This window comes from Eumetopias jubatus, unplaced genomic scaffold, assembly GCF_037043125.1.
Source record: "Eumetopias jubatus isolate StellerSeaLion01/CBP00866 unplaced genomic scaffold, mEumJub1_p1.0 scaffold_17, whole genome shotgun sequence".
In the NCBI taxonomy this organism is placed as follows: Eukaryota; Metazoa; Chordata; class Mammalia; order Carnivora; family Otariidae; genus Eumetopias; species Eumetopias jubatus.
The window spans coordinates 43,612,845-43,631,836 of NW_028274823.1; the positions used below are offsets into that span (position 1 = coordinate 43,612,845).

General features: G+C 54.3%; 1 protein-coding gene across 5 annotated transcripts in view; it reads right to left on the reverse strand.

Annotated features, from left to right (window-relative positions):
• LDB3 (LIM domain binding 3) overlaps positions 1-18,992 on the reverse strand; it is a 58,843-nt gene that overhangs the window by 9,675 nt on the left and 30,176 nt on the right. For 3 of the 5 annotated variants that reach the window (XM_088020187.1, XM_088020186.1, XM_088020184.1), the window contains 4 exons: positions 10,419-10,561; positions 3,644-4,064; positions 2,314-2,494; positions 1,574-1,694 (listed from right to left, as the gene is read on the reverse strand). In XM_088020187.1, coding sequence (XP_087876313.1) covers positions 1,574-1,694; positions 2,314-2,494; positions 3,644-4,064; positions 10,419-10,561 — 866 coding nt within the window. Of the gene's footprint in view, positions 1-1,573; positions 1,695-2,313; positions 2,495-3,643; positions 4,065-10,418; positions 10,562-13,776; positions 13,960-18,992 lie in introns of all 5 variants that reach the window. The other 2 variants (XM_028098693.2, XM_088020185.1) reach the window with 1 other exon arrangement.

The following is an 18,992-nucleotide window of genomic DNA, read 5'->3' on the forward strand; positions in this document are numbered from 1 at the left end:
ACTGAGCCACCCAGGTGCCCCAACAATAGCAATTTGTATTGGCATGAACACACATCTATCAATTATCTGCTAATTATCTAACAATTATCACCATACACTCACAAGAAGGGAAAAGAGATGCTTATCTTCTTCCTTTTAAAGATATGGAAACTGAGGCACGGAGTGACTGAGTAACTAAGTCATTCAATTAATAAGAGCTGGAAAGACATCTCACCCGTATATAAGAACGCAAGAAATTTTTCTTTTATAATTTGTTGTCAGGGGAGAATAGTTTTTGTTTGCTTTGCTTTTCCCCTGGAGGAACTGAAATGTTTTCTCCTTTCTGATTTTAAAGTAAACTAACTTACTGTGTTTCTCTTTTTGCCCACAGATTTGCTGCCCAGTCACTGTTGCTCTGTTATTCTTCATAATCAGCCTGCTTGCTTTTCCCTCTTCTACTTGGTGCTGATTTTCTAGTTCTATTGTCTTAACCTTCACGTCTATGGTAACTTTGTTGGACCCTCCCTCAAATCCTTTTCTGAAAAAGGCAGTCTATGGGAGTGCGTGGGTGGCTCAGTCAGTTGAGCGTCTGACTCTTGATTTTTTTTTAAAGATTTTATTTTTTTATTTGACAGAAAGTGAGAGAGCACAAGCAGGGCGAGTGGGAGAGGGAGAAACAGCCTCCCCACTGAGCAGGGAGCTTGACGTGGGGCTCGATCCCAGGACCCTGGGATCATGACCTGAGCCAAAGGCAGATGCTTAACCATCTGAGCTACCCAGGCGCCCCTGACTCTCGATTTTGGCTGGCTCTGCCAGGGAGTCTGCTTCTCTCTCTCTCTCCCCCTCTTCCTCTGCCCCTCTCCCCACTCATCGATGCTCTCTCTCTCTAAAATAAATAAATAAATCTTAAAAAAAAAAAAGAAGAGGCAGTCTATGAATAAATGAGTGAGGAAGTGGCTAATTAGCCAGGACACCTGATTCTCTAACAGAGTGCTTTGTCTTCAAAATTTATAATTTACTCCAAGTTTTAAGGTAAAACAGCATTTTGGGGAAGAGAGAAACTCTGAATTCAGCTGGGGGTGGTTACAGGACTCTGAAGGAACATCAGAGGAGCAGGGAAAGGGACTTTCACATGTTTGGTGCTTTACACACTTTCTCTGGTTAATCCTCACAACTCATGAGGCAGGTGTTTATATGCCCTTTTGTACAGATGAGGGAAGTGAGGCTCAGAGAAGTTTAATAACTCACTCGGGGTTACAAAGCCAGCCCGAGGTGGAGCCTGGAACAGAACCTAAGAGAAAGTCCAAAGCCAAAGCCTTTTCAGATTCCAGATCATAATCATCTGAAAGGTTTCCCAAGTGGTTACAAGATGCCAACCTGTGATCCACATATGTGGTGCAGGGAAGGGAACTGAGGTCGAATGTGTTAAAAAAAAAAAAAAAAAAGCCATAGACCCAGCCCCCACCCCAGGAAAGCATGATTCTGCCATTTGGAGCCTCCTGATGGTTCCATGTGAATGGACACAGGCAGGAGCTTCCTGTACCTGCTCCTTTCTCCAGGACTCTGGGGCCTCCCCACAGCATAGCGGTCCTACCTTTCTCGCAGTAGGGCTCCCCATCTTCCATGTGGAAGAGGCTGTTCCCAAAGGGCTTTTTGCAAGCTGCGCAGACGAAGCAGGTGGTGTGCCACGTCTGTCTCAGGGCATGCATCACTTCCTGGGGGGAAAGAGCCTCCGCTCAGGCCAAGAGGTTCAGGGGAGAGAGGAAGCTGGGCCCCCTCTTCCTCACCAGGCCCTGGCTACTGCCGGAGCATCCCAACAGGGAACAGGGCAGGAGAGCCCAGGAGGTGGGTCTTGGACATGCTGAGGAAAGGCCCAGGGGTGACAGAGGAGTTCACACTCATGTAGCACCTGCTGGGTGCCAGGTTCTCTGTCAAAATCATCGGAGAGGTGGTTACATTAGCTGTGATTCTGAACCCTCCCCTCAAAGCTGGGGGGGGGGTATTGCTTACTACCGCTGCTTTACCAAAGGAGCATGGAGGGGTCAAGGCCACATGTGGGTGCGTGGCGAGGTCAGTCTATGAAGCAATAACTTGCTTTGCAGAAGCTCCACCAACACTTTGAGCCATGTGGCTGAGGCAAGTCATCATCTCTCCCTCCATGTTCCTTCGCTCCCTAGCTCATTGGTGGCAAACCAACTCCCTTGTAGGATGGAAAGTTGTTCTCTCTCTGTTAGCAGCCACTTCTTGGCTTCCTAACAGGCCCCCACAACCTTGGGGAGGGAGAAAGATTGGGGAAAAGACAAGAGTCAGAGGAGAGGGATGCTGCCCACTTACCCCCATGATTTTGGTGTTGCACTTGGCACAGATTGGGGCAAAGAACTGCTCGTAACAGCGCTCGCAGTACACATTGTTCTGCTCCTCCACAAAGCACATGTCGGCCAGGGAGGTCTTGCAGTAGGCACAGTTGAACTCTTCCGGGTGCCAGGAACGGCCCATGGCTACCAGAAAGGGGCCCCTGGGGAAGCAGAGAATGGCACCTATTAAGGCAGCCCCAAAAGCTCAAGACCAGATGTTTCAGGACACCCAAAACTCTTCATACTTTGACCCAATAACCCTGACTTTTGTAACTGTTCTAATGAACTGATGTGAAATTCAGATAAAGCTCTATGCAAAAAGATATTCATTGTTTCATCAACAACAGGGAAGCAACTCAAATATCTCCAGGTAGGGGACGAGGGAAGTGTATTATAGAATATTGTAACAAGAAGAGCCAAGATGACCATGCCAATGGCTGGCCTTTATTGAGTGTGTACTCTGTGCCCAGCACTGTTTAAGAAGAAATGTGCATGGATTAACTTGGTTAGCGCTTACAACAATCCTAAGAAGTAGGATTATGGTATCTGCTTTCAGATAAGGAAACTGAGGCACAGAGAGGTAAAGTAAGTTGTTCAAGGCCACAGGGCTAGTACCGCCTGGGTAGCCCAGATCCAGATTAGCAGTCAGAGCAGTGGGACTACGAGGAAATGTGGTACATTTTCATTTTTACTTTTTGGAACTCTCTAATTATTCTTTAATGAGCATGTGTTACCTTATTTTTAAGTAAAAGTGTATTTATCACATATATATGCCCTCCTCCCTAACACACACATCCTATAAACATACTATGTCCAAACAAGTGTCACCTACGTCTGTGAAATGACTTGTTTTCCTTTTAGGGTGGCAGATGCCCACCAAAGCCCTGAGCAACACTGGCCTGTCTGTGGAAAGACCCAGAAAGAACGCTAAAGGAAAGCTGGGTCAAAACTAGCACTGTCAGCCAGCTTGCAACATGCCCAATAAACCTGACAACAAGACCTACGATTCCCAGAACCCGGCCTTAGCCCGAGGGGGAGGTCCTGGCACCAGGCACCGTGCTGGGAGCTTCACCCACTTACTTCATGGAATTCTCCCGACTCCCGGAGAAGTGGGTGTCACACAGGTATGGAAGCCAAAGCTCAAAGAAGGTCAGACTAGGTGGCAAGCCAGAGGAGCCTGAGGCTGCCCAGCAGGGAGCCTTCTCCCTACTCTTGCCCTCCCTCTCACCTCCCATGCCCTACCACAGGGTTCAGACAGTGCACAAGAACCCCACACCCCTGCTCTCCCAGTGCCCCAGCTCAGACCATACCTGATGACGTTGCTGCAGTGGCCACAGAGCGGAGTCCTGCTGCTGGCTGGGAAACGCTCAGCCCGCTGAACGATGCCCCTGGCCAGGGGAGACCCCTGGGGCCCTGTCGGGGTGTAGGCAGGGGTCCCTCGGGGCAGGGTCTGCTTGCTGATGGAGGTGGTACTCTTGCCAGGGGCAAACTTCTGAGAGAAGCTGTCATCTGTCACCCATGGGGGGCGGCTGGCAGACTCCACAGGGCCCCCACTGTAGGCCGCTGAGGGTGCAGGGTTATAGCTTGGGGCTGGCGAGGGGGTATAGGCTGGTGCCGGAGAAGGGGAGTAGGTGGGGGCAGGCGAGGGGGTGTAGGCAGGGGCAGGTGAGGGGGTGTAGGGAGCTGGACTATAATTGGCCCCCGGGGATGGGCTGTAGGTAGATGCCGGCACTGCAAGCCAAAAATAGCCAAAGAAAAATGTATCAGGAATTCATTTCCCCCAACTTGCCCCACCCCAGCCAGAAAACTCTAAAAGGTGACTCTAATATTAGAGCGGTACAATTCCAATTTTTATGGAGGACGCGTTCCTGAACTTCTTGATGCCCCAGATTTGAATTTGCAGCAGGGAGCCAAGGGAGATAAAGAGCAACCAGAGCAGAGCCCTCGGGAGCTTGAACAAGGCTGGGAAAGGGACATAGCTATAAATATCTGCAGCTGTGTGGGGTGGGGCTCGGCCAGGCCTTGGCTTCCAGAAGCCTGCAGAAGACAGGGAATGGGGGCGGGCATGCCAGGCAAGCCTCATATCTGGGTCCCCTGGGCCGGGAAGGGGGTGGGAGTGGGTCAACTTGGCCTTGACTGGAAGATGCTTTCAGTTGCACTCTGACCAGGGATTTGACATCTGAAATGCTTCAATCACATGTGTTTGCTGAACCTGGACCTAGCCCCGCCTTTGGGACAAAGTAGATGATAGGGCAGCTGGGTTTTCAGGTTCAGTAGCTAAACATGAAATGTTTAGCTACAACCATTTTCTCAAAAAACACTTCAGCTTGATTTATATTGGGGGAAATTTCACCTTGGTTTGATTGGGGTGGGGTTCTTGAGAGAGCCATTCAGAGGGAGCCTGGGCAGAGATGTTGGGGTGACACAGCCCAGGTCTAGCTGCTCCCTCAGTCTGTGGCTGCCTCTAGGAGACAAACGCTCCCCTACACCACTTTGGGGGAAACAGAGTATGTCTGAGTGCGTGTGAAATTACCATGAAAGAGTGCAGGAGAATGTACTGCCTCACTTCTGGAACCCCTACCTCCAAGTATCCCCGAGCTAAAAAACCTTTTGGGGTGACAACACAAAGGAGCACTGCAGCTGCTCACCCATAGCCCTCTGAGGCCTGGGCCCTCAAAACCTAGGTTTCTAAGTTCTGCTGCCTCCCATTGTGGAGCCTGCACACATTCCAGCCAGCTTCATCTTCCAGCCAGGGAGGTTCCAGAAGCCTCACCTCAACTCACAGTCTGTGCCTCTGGAAAGAGGCCTCATTCCTCCCATCCTGGGAAGCATGTTGGGGCAAACTCCCTCCATTCCTGAGCTTGCCTAGGTGGATGGACTGTGCTGAGGGGTCCTGAGACAGCCCCCCTCAGTTTCCAGCCTGGAAAGGAAGGTCTTGCTCAGGGCTAAAGTTCCCCACCTGGCCTCTGGTCTCTCCCACCTGGTTCTCGTGGACCACCTTCGGTGGCCTGGGGCCTGCTGTTCCAATCGTATTGTTCTACTCCAAGATGACTGGCCCTTCAGAGCTGGGTAACACAGGAACCCCAGTACTGTGGGTGGGTGGGCATCAGGCCTGTGCTATCAAAAGCTGAAGGGGTAAAATCCGCCACGATCCTGTCTTGGAGCCATGTTGGGAGTGGTGCTGGCTTCTAAAAGTAAAACTCTCTCCATGAGGAATCAATCTTCTTCCCACTTACTAAGGGAGTAGGCTTGGCACATAACAAATCATCTGGTTTGGTCCCCTTTACAGTTGAAGTCACTGAGGCTCAGACACAGTAAGTGGCAGAGTGAGTCTCCAAAACTATTCTATTACCCCAAGCTGCCTCTGTAAAGAATATAAGTCTAATTTCCAGAAAATCTTGGCACACCATGTCATTGAGGAATAACTATAAACTTGGAGGAGGTCCCATGCTCTGGCATGTAGCACAGCCATCAAGAGCCCTAGGTTCAGGTCCCAGCACTACTACATCCTGGCTGTGTGTCCTTGGGCAAGCTGCTTAATGTCTTTGGGCCTGAATGTCCTTTTTTAAAGATGGCACTAATAATTCTTAGTGCCTCACAGGTTGGTTATGAGGTTTCAAGGAGACAAGAAATATAAAGTGCTTATCCTAGGGCCTGGTACAGTGTATGCATCATTTCACGTTAGTGAGGATGGTGACTTCTGGGTCTCAGGGTCTGGGTGAACTGTCAGCTCATCTTACTGCCTGATGGTCACCTGAGGGAACCCATCCAGGGAGACTGTGGGATGTTGGGGGTGGGGATGGGAGATGTGACACCCTGAAATCAGATAACTTGGGACTGAGTCTATCACCAGTGGTAGAAAGTATGATGCCCCTGCCTGCCTCAAAGAGTGGTGGGGACCTACTGGGGTGACATGATGCATGCACTGTGCAAATTTGTGAAGCCCAGATTCCAAGTGTTGCCACCTTTCCTAACAACCTTGCCTAGCAGCCAAGTGCCCAGAGCAGAGGGTCTCAAAGTGCTGGGGCAGGGGTGATGAGGGGAATGCCACCAGGGAGGGGGTGTGGGGAGAGGTGATCTAGCAGAACTTCAGAGCAGCTTCATCCCTCTCATACATAATGGGGTTCTAAGCAACATTTTGTCCCCCACCCTTTTTTTTGGTAAAGTGGGGACTCTCTGCTGAAAGGGATTAAGAACAAAGCCCCAATCCTGTGCCAGTGCACAGCCCTAGGTGGCCAGTAAACACTTGAAATGTGGCTAATAGAAATTGAGAAGTGCTATCAATGTAACATACACACTAGATTCCAGGGCTTAGCACAAGAAAGGAATATAAATATCTCATTAATCATTATTTTATATTGACTATATATTGAAATGATGCTTTGAATATACTGAGTCAAATAAAATATGGTAACATTAATCTCACCTGCTTCCTTTTCCTTAAAAAATGTGGTTAACTAGAAAATTTATTTTTATTGGACAGTGCTGCCCTCATCAGCACAGTGACTACCTAAGACTGACTGGCTTCCACAGGCGAGGCCCTTTACGTGTATTATTTCATGTAATACTCACTGCAATCCAGTGAGGCAGAGAATATTTTCTAGTCCACTTTACAGTTGGAGAACTGAAGCTTGGTGAGCCTAAGTGACTACTGGAAAGTTGGGGAGCTCGGGCAGTGGGACTCAACTCCAGATCCCCTGCTTAACCACTCCCTACGCAGCAAAACAGGCTTTTAGCACGCCCCTTCCAACTCGGGCCCTTGCCCACTTTTCCTGCTTCCCTCCAGCAACGCAAACCCTATTCTTTCTGCCTGGCAGACGTTCTCTTCCTTCCTCCGGAAGGCCTTCCAGACTCCCTGATCCAGTCCCCTCTTCTAAGCCCCTGCGAAAGCGTCTGCAGGTCAGAAGCATGCGGGAATCCGGAGCCCGGTGGGCTGCCCTAGGGGCCTTCCGTTCCTCGAGGCGCAGGCCGGCAGCTCCCCACTCCGCATCGCGTCCCCCCACTCTACGGGGGTGAGGGTGGGAGCGCGAGGAGCGGCTGCTTCCCAGTCCCCTTGCCTCTGTGCCCTTCCTCCTGGCTCTGGCCGCGCCACCCCAGACGTGCCAGAAAGGAGACTTGATATCCCATCTCCGAGCCCGGGGCTGTTGCTATTTCTGCTTGACGGAATTAAGCCCGTCTAAATTAGAAGGTGATATTTCATCTCTAATTGGCAAGTTCAAAAGGCCCCTATCGCACTCGGCGGCCTCGGGAATGTGTAATTAAACAAGGTGATTTCTGACTCATCCCAGGTCGGGCCTGGCTCCCCACGAGCGCCGGCCCCCGCCCGGCCCGCGGGCCGACGTGGCCTCCCCCCTGCCCACGCGAGGCCTCCCCGGCCGCCTCCCCGGCCCCAGGTGCTCCGGGGAGCGGCCGCCCAGCCCGGGCGCCAGCGATGAGAGCCGGGCTGCGAACGCCACCCTCGGCCCAGAGGAATCCCGCGGGGAGCTGCGGCCCGGCCTGGGTCAGCGGAGGACGGGAGCGGCTCGGGCGCGCGTTCCCCGCTTCTCCCCGGGCCGCCTGCCAGCCGCCCGGCCTCCCCGGGAGAGGGGCGGAGGCCGGCCGCCTCCTTCCCTGCGGGCAGGCATGAGTTAACGTCTGCACCGCCTGGGAACGCCGCGGAGGGAGGCCCGCCGGCCCGGGGCTCCAGCACGTCTCGCCCGCCTGGGCCCCAGCCCGGCAAGGAGGTGAGGGGGCGCTGGGCGGGCCAGGCGGGCGCGGGCCCCCGGAGCCGTGCCGCCCCCTGGCGGGCCTGCGGAGGAGAGCCGGAGCCCCGGGGTCCGCCCCGGAAGGTGCCCAGGAGGACCCGCCTGGGAAGGGAGCCCGGGCCGGGCCGGAAATGCGCTCCGGGCGCGGAGAGTGCGCCTCGCCTCAGCCGGGTTCCTTTCCGCCCTCCCCGCAGTGGTCCCCGTGTCCGCTGGGCAGCCGCGTCCTCCAGCTCCCTCGGAGATGTCTCACCACTGCAGCCAGCTCCGAATTGCTCCCTAATCCTGTGACTCTAACCTCAGAACTTTGTGTCCCTGCCCCTGGAAGGACAGGGAAGGGCGCCTCCTGTGTGCCAAGTACTCGGCTGGGTGCTTCATTTCGTCCCCAGAACACGAGGTCTACATAGCTTCGTGCCCATTTTTCAGAGCAGGGAATTCAGGCAGCCGAGACGAAGTGCTTTGCCTTGGGGGAGGCGGAGCAGAGCCCCGCACAGGAGCCTGTCTGATGCTGAAGCCGCTTCTACCGCCCACGCTCAACACCGCGGGCAGAGAGAGTTCTAGACTAGGAGGGCTCATGATGGCTCCTCGGCCTTGCGCGTCAAGTCAGGCTCCCCAGAGCAAGGCCCTTCCGGCGCAGTCCCTGTCTGACCTCCCCTGCTCTCCGGCTTCATTGAGGACCCTCTCTGGGGTCTCTCCTTTTCCCTAACAGGATATGCTCCTGGGGCGCCTGGGTGGCTCAGTCGTTAGGCGTCTGCTCAGATCATGATCCCAGGGTCCTGGGATGGAGCCCGGCATCGGGCTCCCTGCTCGGCAGGGGAGTCTGCTTCTCCCTCTCCCCCCCCCCCCACTTGTGTTCTCTCTCTTGCTGTGTCTCTCGTCAAATAAATAAATAAAATCTTTAAAACCAAAAAACAAAAACAGGGTATGCTCCTGAGTCTGCACTCGACCTTACGACTTCTTGACCAACTCTCCCTTTCTGGCGTGATATTGAGAAGCCCCCTCCCTGTCCCCTTAGAGTTAGCTACCCCATTCTTTCCTGAACAAGGCCTTAACTTCTTCACCTCATCACTGTTACCATGTGTGAAAGTGGTGTGTGTGTGTGTGTGTGTGTAACCATTTGGGAGGGGGGTGGAGAACAATTTGGATACTACTCCAAGTGGAAAATGTCATTATTGCTAGAATTTCTATAGTCAAGATGGCTGTGAAGAGAAATATGCTTTAAATGAAAAGTGTGTGCCCACCTAAAATCCTATCTCAGCCACCCATGGAACTTGCATGGGTCCCCTCTGGGAACACTTGTGACCCATGACCCCTGTGTGTTCAGCCACCAGAGTGCGCATTTCACAGCCTCTCCCCATGCCATTCTTTACCCCCAACTTGAGTTCCTTACCAGCATTCATTCATTCATTTATTCCTTCAACCACTACCTTTGCGGAGCACCTCCTCGGTGCCAGGCCTGAGTCAGGGGCTGGGGAGCCAGTGAAGAAAATCTGCCACAGCCCTGCCCTCCTGGAGTTCAGGGTCAGAATCCAGGGGGAAGGAGGGGATGGCGATCAGCCCTGGACGGCTATAGATGCCCAGAGCCCTCCTGCGGACATATCCACTAGACCAGGGCACACAGGGCCTTCCCCCAGCCTGGGAAAATACTGGCTAAAGAGCCCTCGGCTTCACTGTGCAGGGGGCAGGCAAGGGAGGGCGAGGTAACTGAGAATTGCCCTCAGGCTCTGAGGAGCAGGCCAGACTTCACTAGGAAAGAGGGGACATGGGGCTGAGTCCTCATCCCTGTGGAGGGGCCGGGGGCAGTGTTGAGAATGGGGACCAGAGCAATGGAACAGACAGCCAAGTGAGCTCAGCCACCGGCTGACCCTGTGCTGGCCATGCTGTTGCTGGTCACGTGTGCTCTCTGGGCCTCCATTATCCTGCCTCAGCTGAGGAAACCAAAGACCAGACAGGATGAGCAGGTTGCCCAGGGTCACAGCATGATGCAGGAGGTCTGTCCAAAGGCTATGGTGTTTTCATTACACCTACCTGTCTTCCAGCTTGAGGCAGACCCAGACTCCTGGAGAAACAAGCTCCTTCTCTAAACCCTTTCTTCCTTCACCCTGAGCCTGGAAATCCTCAGCCAGGAACAGGATCTTCCTAAGAGCTGGGTGGCTCTATTCCTGCCTGGCACCGCTCACCTGTCTCCCCAGGGCCAGAGGTAGGCTCCATAGGATTCTGGCCCACATTTGGAGGAAGGAGGGCTGAGCCTCGTTAGCAGGGTCTCACTGGCCACCAACCTTTTCGGGATGTGGCCTAGAAGCCATGTCCAGCCTGACGGCCTCCCCTCCGTTCTGCCTCTCACCTGGCTGGTAGACAGAAGGCCGGATGCTGGCGGTGGTGACAACCCGGGGCTTGGGCGCAGGGGCAGCTGAGGCCTCACTGTATGTATGAGTGGCAGGTGCTGGAGAGGTCGCCTTGGCGGGACTGTAGGCAGAGGCCTGGGGCCTGGAACCAAGGGGGGAGGAGTTAGCAGCCAGAAGAACAGCCCCACCCAGGCCCTGGGGCCTGCAGTCCCGGCAGGCTGGCTCCCGGATCTTCAGAAGCCTCTGTGAGGAGGAAACCTGACACAGATAGTCCTAGGGGGTTGCCAGAGGCTGTGAAGGAAAGACCATGGTGGTCTTTGAGGGGAAGAAGCTGCTTCTGGGGGGCTGAGTCTTTGTGAGCCTGGTTAGAGCAATACAGCCCATTGCTGATGCTACCACCTTAGGAGAGAGGGAGAAAAATCACCAGCCAGCCAGAAAGACACACAGAAAACCCTTCACTCCCCAGGGAGAGATTGCCAGGGTGGGGCTGGGGCTGGAGGGGGAAGTAGCAGGAGAGAGGAGACAGATGGAGGTGGTCAGAGCTACCCGTCTCCCTAAACCTTCTGACCTTCTGGGGCACAGCCTCAGACCACTGGCCTCCTTCCCATTCCCCTTCCTACGTTGCTGGAGGGAGCTGCCAAGTCTCAGGTTTCTGGGTGCTCCAGGGAGGGCTCATGGGAAGCCAGGAGACACCCCCCCAACACACACACACACACACACACACACACAGGCTTCTCTGCACAGGATTCCTGTTGCAGCCAAGAGGCCTAGAGCAGCCTTTTCCCACTTGTGACCCAGGAACCATGGGACATCAGTGATGGGGGGAAAGTGCCCCAGTTCATTGCCCTCAGGAAATGCCATCCTTGGCCTCTCCCCTTGGAGAACTAAAGGCTCTAAGAACTGGAGTTAAGCAGCACGTTCAACTTTGCCTCATTCAGTGTTTCCCAGTTTCATTTGTCAGTGAAAACCCCCCCCTTTTTTTTCCACTTAAAACTGAAGAACACCTTACTGAACACATCCTTGGTCTCTCCCGACATCTTTCAGATCCCCTTGGGGACCACATGTCCATACCCAGGGCAAATGGGTCATTGATGGGGATGCTAGAGAAGTGAGCCCCTGCTAATATATGACCCGCCCCCAGCCCATGGCTTCCTGCCTTCCTTCCAACTGTTCCCCCCGGGCCCAGGTGCTGGGCAGAGTCCAAGGATAAGGAAGCACCTTCTTCTTCAGGGCTCTGGGAGGGGGTGGTCCTGAGCTAAGAACCCACCACACTGCCAAGCTCCTGAGCAGACCCAGAAACGTGTGCAGTGCTGCCCAGATGGTATGGAGGTAGAATGAGCCTCAGACAGCCAGTGTCCCAGACACAGGGGGTGTGCAGACTTAACGTGCCAAGTTACCATGTTCCTGATGGGGTGAGGCATTGTCTCCCCTCCCTGGGTCGGCCTGCCCTGCTCTGATAAACCACAGTGGAGTAGGGGCCTTAATGGAAGAGGGAGTGTCCAGGGGTGTCCAGCTTCCTCTGTGGTGGAAGGCTGAGGGTCAGTGGGGCTTAGCCAGGCTCTCCCAGCTGTGGAGAAAGCTTTCCCAGCATCCCAGGAGCTAAAGAGCCTGTGTCAGACATTGGCACTGGGGGAGGAAGCAGAGATTTAAGACACCGGTAAGAATTCCGAGGCCATGCCAAGAAAGGCCGGGGTGTCCATTTGCCTCCCACTGGCTCCCTCTAGCTCCATCTAGCCTTGTGCGAGAAGGGGAGGTATCTGGGCCCAGGGTGTGGTTCCCTGGTCCTTTCTGCTCTGGCCTGGTGCTAGGACCCCTCCAAGGTGTCTCTCCAACCTCCACCCAGCTCTCATCTCCCTTTGCAAGGCAAAGGAAGGAACGGTTTGCTCCGTTGAGGGGCTCCTGAGGGCCCCAGGACACTGAAGACACAGAGGCCTGAAGCACAGTGCTGGAGCTTACCCTTGAGCAAGGCCCCAGCGTCTGGAGCTTCTCCATCCAACTTGAGAGGCATCTCCCCACTTAACAACAGAGACATTTCTTACCCTCTTCAAAGTTTCTTTGTGCCCTTACCTGAAGAGACTCTCGTGTGCAGAGGGGAAGCAACTTGCTAAGTGACCCCAGGAAGCTGGAATAAAACAACCCCTGGAGGTCCAGACTGGGCTCACCCTTGAGGCTTGAGTTGGGCTGGGCAAAGCCTGGCCTTGACATCACCTAGGTCCCTATGAAGCCTGGGGGCAGGGGGGCAGCACACAGGTCTGCAGGCCACTCTGCCCACCCTCTGTCCTTTGAACCCTGACCCAGAGAGGCATGACCTTTCCAGCAAAACCCTGGGAAGGGAGCATGGGAAACTGGGAAAGCTGGCTCTGACCCCAAACACCAACTTGACAACTCCATGCAGCCCAGAAAGAGCTGGGCCTGTCTGGCCGTTACACTGCCTGGCCATTCTGGAATGACTCATCCAGCCTGCCCTGTCCACCTCCCCACACCCCTCTGTACCCTTTGCAAACTACAACCCCCCATTCCCCCCTTCCCCACCCCTGCCTTTGCTGGGTATCCAGGAGGTAGATTGAAATGCAGTAACTCATAATACTTGAGAGCATTTTATGTGCTAGGTGATTTATGCACACTTTTTTCTGTCCCAACCCTCAAAAATAGATGTTGCATTAAACATCTTAGCAGAGGAGAAACTGAGCTTCAGAGAAATTAAGTCACTGTCTGTGGATTATAGAGAGTAAGTGGTGGAGCAGAGATTTAAGTCCCATGACATGGGGTACCTCTGGGGGTAGTGTGCTCTCTATCAAGAGAGAAGAGAGGGTAAAGGGAGAGGGCAAGTTAGTCGCTAAATATCTGCCCAAATCTGACAGGCCTGACATGCCCAGGTCAACACTGTCTCTGCTCCCTCCTCCAGAGAGCCTTCCTGACTTCCCCAGACCACAGGGACAATTTCCATTCTCCTCCTTTATTTCAGTTCCAGGTCTTTGTTATCTAACTCTGTGTGTGTGTGTGTGTGTGTGTGTGTGTGTGTGTGTGTGTGTGTGTGTGTGTGCGCGCGCGCGTGTGTGGGCGCATGAGAGAGAGAGACTTTTACATCTATCTCAGAACATGTGCTGGGGGGCAGGGCAGCACATCCCTATGTCGGTCCTGAGCCGCACAGTGTGCTCCCCTGCAGTGACCCCCAGTCTCCCCTTCACTCTCAACACCAGGCAGTGCTAGGCTTGGCTTCCCAAGGACCCCGGGGTCCCAACCACCTTGGACGGGCCTTTCCGAGGGCTGGACACAGTTGTCAACAGGTGAACCCAGGCCGAGGCCGTTCCTGCCTCCCTTGCCTGAGGTCAGGGCCGGCACCTGTGGGCCAGTTACCTTGGACTGTCCGCGGGGCTTGAGGCAGGGGCTGCGGCAGAGGCGGTGGCAGCATGGGCAGTGGCTGCGGTCAGGGGTGGTGATGCTGCACTGGGAGGGGCAGCAGCAGGTGGCTGGGCAGAAGCGGGCAGCAGCGGGGTGGCGGCCTGGCTGGTGCACACTGGAGCATGCTCAATAGGGGTGCTAATGAGGCGGGACCAAGAAAGACAAGAGGTCAAGGGGGTCCCCCTGCATGGGGATGGTGGCTGCAGCAGAGGCAGGCTGGGCAGAAGGCACCATCCTTACTGCAAACAGAATAGAATCTTCCAGAAGGTGTGTTTCCAGGCTCAGGGAAGGAGTTCCCCAGGACCCCAAGAGGGAAGGGCTCAGAGCACTTGGAGGGTCACGGTCGCATCAAAAATATTCTCAAGCCTGGCAAGTTTCCACATACCCACCCCGCCCCCAATTTCTATGTACTTCCTAATTTGTCTTTCTCTGTATATCTGATAAAAACACAGTGTGGTGGAAAAGTAGAATGAACTACCAACCGAGTTTCCTGGCCCATCCTGTTTTCCTTCCGCAGTCAGAGGCATGCATTGCATTTGAGAAGGGATGACACAAGGCACAAAGCAGAGGTAAGACATGTGCACGTCTGTGGAGTTCTGAGAGCCTGGGTGTCAGGCTGCAGATGACTCGGGGCACTGAATGCATTTGGAAGATGGACGAAAGCTACCATGCCAGGCAGGTCAAGGGCATCGGAACGAGAAAGGGGGCAATGTGGCAAGGGGGATTCAAGAAGAGAGGGAGCTGTGTCCTTGTTCTGGATAAACCCTGGGGAAGTAGCAGGACCCCAGAGTCTCCCCTGCCCACGATGAAGGGGCAGGCAGACCCAAGACAGCCCAAAGATCTCCAGGCCATCATGTGGTCTCGCGGCCTTAGAGGGTTTCCCACACACCGCCCAAGAGTCATGAACAAGGTCCTGAGTGCCCACACAGCTGAGAGACCCTGTAACTGGGAACGAGAGAGGTGGCTGTTCTGGCAGTGTGCACCAGCATGAGACCACGGGGGTTGGGAATATCCCAGCAGATGTCAGCGCAGGCAGACCACCACCAAGGACCAGGTACCCACATGCCCCACCCCACTGCCTCTGTAAGCACCTCGTCCCCTGAACCAGTCAAAAGAAGAGCATCAGAGCCTGGGGTGATAGGATTCGATTTCTGCCATCTCTGCAAAGCAGGGCAGAGAATAAAAATCAAATTATAGGAAAGCAAAGAAATGCACATTCGTTGCTCCTTGGGGTCTTTGGACAGAGATTTGTACTCACTACAACAGCAGCAGGATATGCAGCTCCTGCCAGTGGAAATGACCTCCCCCATGCTCTGCAATTCATTTCTTGAACTCGTACTACGTGCCAGGCACCTGTCTTTAATTCCTCACAACAGCCCTCTGCTCACCGACTCTGTTTAATAGATGAGGGAATGGAGGCTGAGAGAATTCAATCAATCGCCGAACCTCCTGGCACTTCCTGGCAGTGACAGCAGGATCTGAGTGACGTGACTTTGGATTTGAAACCTTACCCAGGATGCCAAGTGGCACCCTCATGGAGGAAGAAAGAAACTTCTTGTGATTAGTCAAGTAGAATCTTTCCCCAGCAAAACACACTCTTCTTGTTTGAAAACAATCAGAATACTAATCTTCCCTCTGTGAGTATTTACCATATGCCAGGCCTTGTTACCAGCATCACTCCATTTGATCCTTTCAACCTCCCTGAGTGATCGGTATCATGATCCTCGTTTTACAGATGAAGAACCTGAGGTCCAGACAGATTGAATCTCTGCTAAATGCCACACAGCTGCCAAGGGGCGGAAAAGGGTGTGAGCCCTAATCACTACAAAGCTTCTCAATCGTTCATAGGAAGACAAATTGCCTGGGAATCTTGATAAAATGCAGCTTCCGGTTCATTGAGTCAGGGGGCTAAGAGTCTACATTTCTGACAGGCTCCCGGAGGGTGCTACTTACTGCTGCTGGTCAGCAGACCACACTTTGAGGAGCGCGGTGCTAAGGAGGTCTCTCCCAGGTAGCAACACAAGTGGGCCATGAGCTTTTTACGAAAGCACTGCTGAAGTGCTCTCCTCCATCCAGCGAGGCGTGTGGTAGAGAAAGGCATGCAATAGCGAGAGAGGGTTGGGGAAGAAGAGAACCAGAGATGTGGCAAGGTTGTAGCTTGACTATCCTGTGGGAGGGAGCGCCATTCTTCTCCATGACTGTGTGGGAAGCATTCAGGGTGGACAAGGGCAGTGGCCATGTCCTGTCCAGCATTTTCCCAGCTTAGTGATTCTGACAGAAAGCCTCAGGTAGGCCCGCTCTCAGCCTGCCTCAGTGCCTTGAGGCCACTCACCCACCCTCCACGAAAGAACCTGGTTTCTAGAAGTCATGCCTGTGAAGCATCGCCTCAGAAAAGTGCTGAGTCATAGCATGGAGCTGGCTATTGGGACCCTCCTCGTGGCGCAAGCAGGTGTGGCCTGGGACAGCTCAGGCTGATGAGGACACCTGGTCTCCTTTATTTGTTCTCCCTCACCCTGTTGCATGCTTCTGGTGGGCTTCTGAGAACTGAGGACACCACTCAGGACAAGAGTGATGAAAATGTCTAGGTTAGAGACCGTATTCTGTAGGACAAACAGGAAGCTGGCTCTGCCTGTCCCTTCTGCTCTAATTCTCTGTCAGACCAACTTACGTGGTGCTCTCCCCAAGCATAGCTCCAAACGAACACTGAATTCTGTTCGGGGGAGTGGGGAGGTGGACCTGGATGGGGGCCCTAGGAAAATTCATGATCTAGCATCCTGTTTAGGCCCACTGTTGGCAGACACCAAGCAGCGAGGGCCCAGGAGAAGTAGGGGTGGCGCTAAGGGCATCCTGTAGGATCTTGGGGTTCTTGTTCAGGTCAGCTCTGGCCTGAAGTTCCACAGGTGCCCAGAAGCCCCAAGGAGAGCAAGCACTACAGGGCCCTTACTTGGCCCTGGCAGCACTCCTAAAGAGAGTACCCACCAGATCACCCCAGCCTGGTCTAGGATTCAACACCTGCCTCCTGACTCAGTCAAAATTCACTTTAAATATCAAAGCAAAAACCAGACCAAAGCACCAAGCCACCTATACTCAAATGCTCACAGCTGCGTGGGGAGGGTGTGGCCGGGGGACAAACACAGCCTGGCTACAGTCCCCCTTTCAGCCCATCGCTTCCCTCAGCCCGGCTGGCAGCAAGGGCACCATGCCAACCCAGTGCCCCTGCTCTGTCGTGATGGCCCTTGACAGAGGGAATGGCAGGGCTTGGTTGATGCTGTTATTGATGGCAATGATATGTATGGAAAGGATGCGGATGGTATTGGTGATGGTGCTGCGTCTTGGGTTTTGTGGTCATTGGGCTCAGGTTGGAACCGTGGGTGATGGTGGAGGTATTGTGACTGATCATGCCGGGGGGTGGTTACCACTATTCAGGTGATGATGCTGTTTGTATTAGTTAAGAGAATGGAATATGAACATCTCTGTTGATTGCATAATGGCAGAACTCCAGTCAGGGGGTTGGTCTTGAAATTATTCACACTGCCATCGATCGAGTTGGCATTCCAGCTTGCAACCTGATGGCTATGGCTCAGGGCAGCCCTGCCTACATCACTCTACAGCAGGGATGCTGCACTGCACGACTCCAGGGGCCCCGGGGTCATTGTACTCTAGGCTAACAACACCCCTCAAGAACACTGTCCGGTGATCCCCATAGGCTGTAGAGTGAATGATGCCCTGCAACCTTTGCTAGTCCCACGTGCCCTTCAGAATACAGAGTCCCCTCGCCTAGCATCCCAGCTCTGGACTGCTAACCAGAACATCCATTCCAGTCAAACTGATTAACTCAGGGTTCCGAGACACCCCTTCTTCTCCTCAGCACTTCTGTTCCCTCTGCTTAGAGCACCTGCCCAGCCTCCCCTAACTGCACTTGCCCCAATCCTACCTAGTCATGAAGATCAAACACGCAGATGGCTTCTTCCAGGAAGCTTTCTCTGACCCTATGCTTGGAGGGATGCTCCCTGTCTCTGGACCTCACATGGCCAACTTTGCATCATGGTCAGCCACCGTCCACATCGGTCCTTTCTGATTCCTTTGGCACCTATAGCAGTCAGGCATGGCGCCTTGACTAAAGCCCATAGACACTGAATGCCAGATGAGGAAATCTCTCCTCAGTGTCACCCAGAGGGCTTTTCACAGTCCCCTGGCCTGGGGCCGCCCAATGCGCTCGTGCAGGAGCTGGGGTTCATTGGGAAGACACCGGGCAGGCTGGAAAGCAAATGAGGGCCTTCCAGGGCTTCAGGAGGGCTTCAACAGGCAGGGGCCGAAGACAGGGGGCTGCGAGCCCACCGGCTCTGACTGGATGGCCCACATCCTCTGCCAGCCTCAGGACACCCACTGCCTGGGACTTCTCTCTGTCTGGCAGCCCGTGGCCCCACAAACTACCTTTGGGCCTTGGAAGTCCTCAACAAAAGGTCAACTAAATATGGCTGTGCTCCAGGATGCTCGATGCAAGCAGGAGCCCACACCTACCCTCCCCTGTTGATCCCCCAGCCAGCCTGCCCTGCCTGGGCCTGGCCTTGGCCCTGGACTCAGACTGCTAGAGGTAGTAAGGGATGGGAGGCCAAGGTGGAATAGGCTGGTGGGGTGCTTTGGGGAGCAGCTCATTGTGGTGGGCAGGATAGAGCTCTCCCCCTGGCCACTCCTTCCAGGTGGGATTGCCAAATCCCTAGAGGCAGAAAGAAATCCTGTGCCCAGTAATGGGAGTGGGAGCAAGGCTCTGGCCCAGTCCAGCCATGGGGGGCATTTGGGGAACCCTGGGGGATGGACCTTGGCATCTGCCTTTATATCCAGCCTGTGGTTCCCTCAATCAGGGGCTAGGCCGATGCGTAGGCAAGTGGGTAGGGAGTCCTAAATGCTGAGGACTAGGGCAAGGCCACAGGTGGCCAGGGCTAGAAGCAAGACCAAGCTGGAGGTCTTCCACACCCGCCTGCCACCTGAGCAAGGCTTCAGCAAGCCCAAGGCTTCCCCTTCCTCTCCTCTCAGCCATGGCCTCAGCCCACTGATGTCCTCCAGCAGTTCCCCCGTGAGCTGCTCCTTAGTCCAGGCGAGCCCCTTCCTCGCTTCCTGAACCGGGGCTGAGCATGACAGTGCCTTCCTGGGCCAGGGCCTTGCAGCATGCC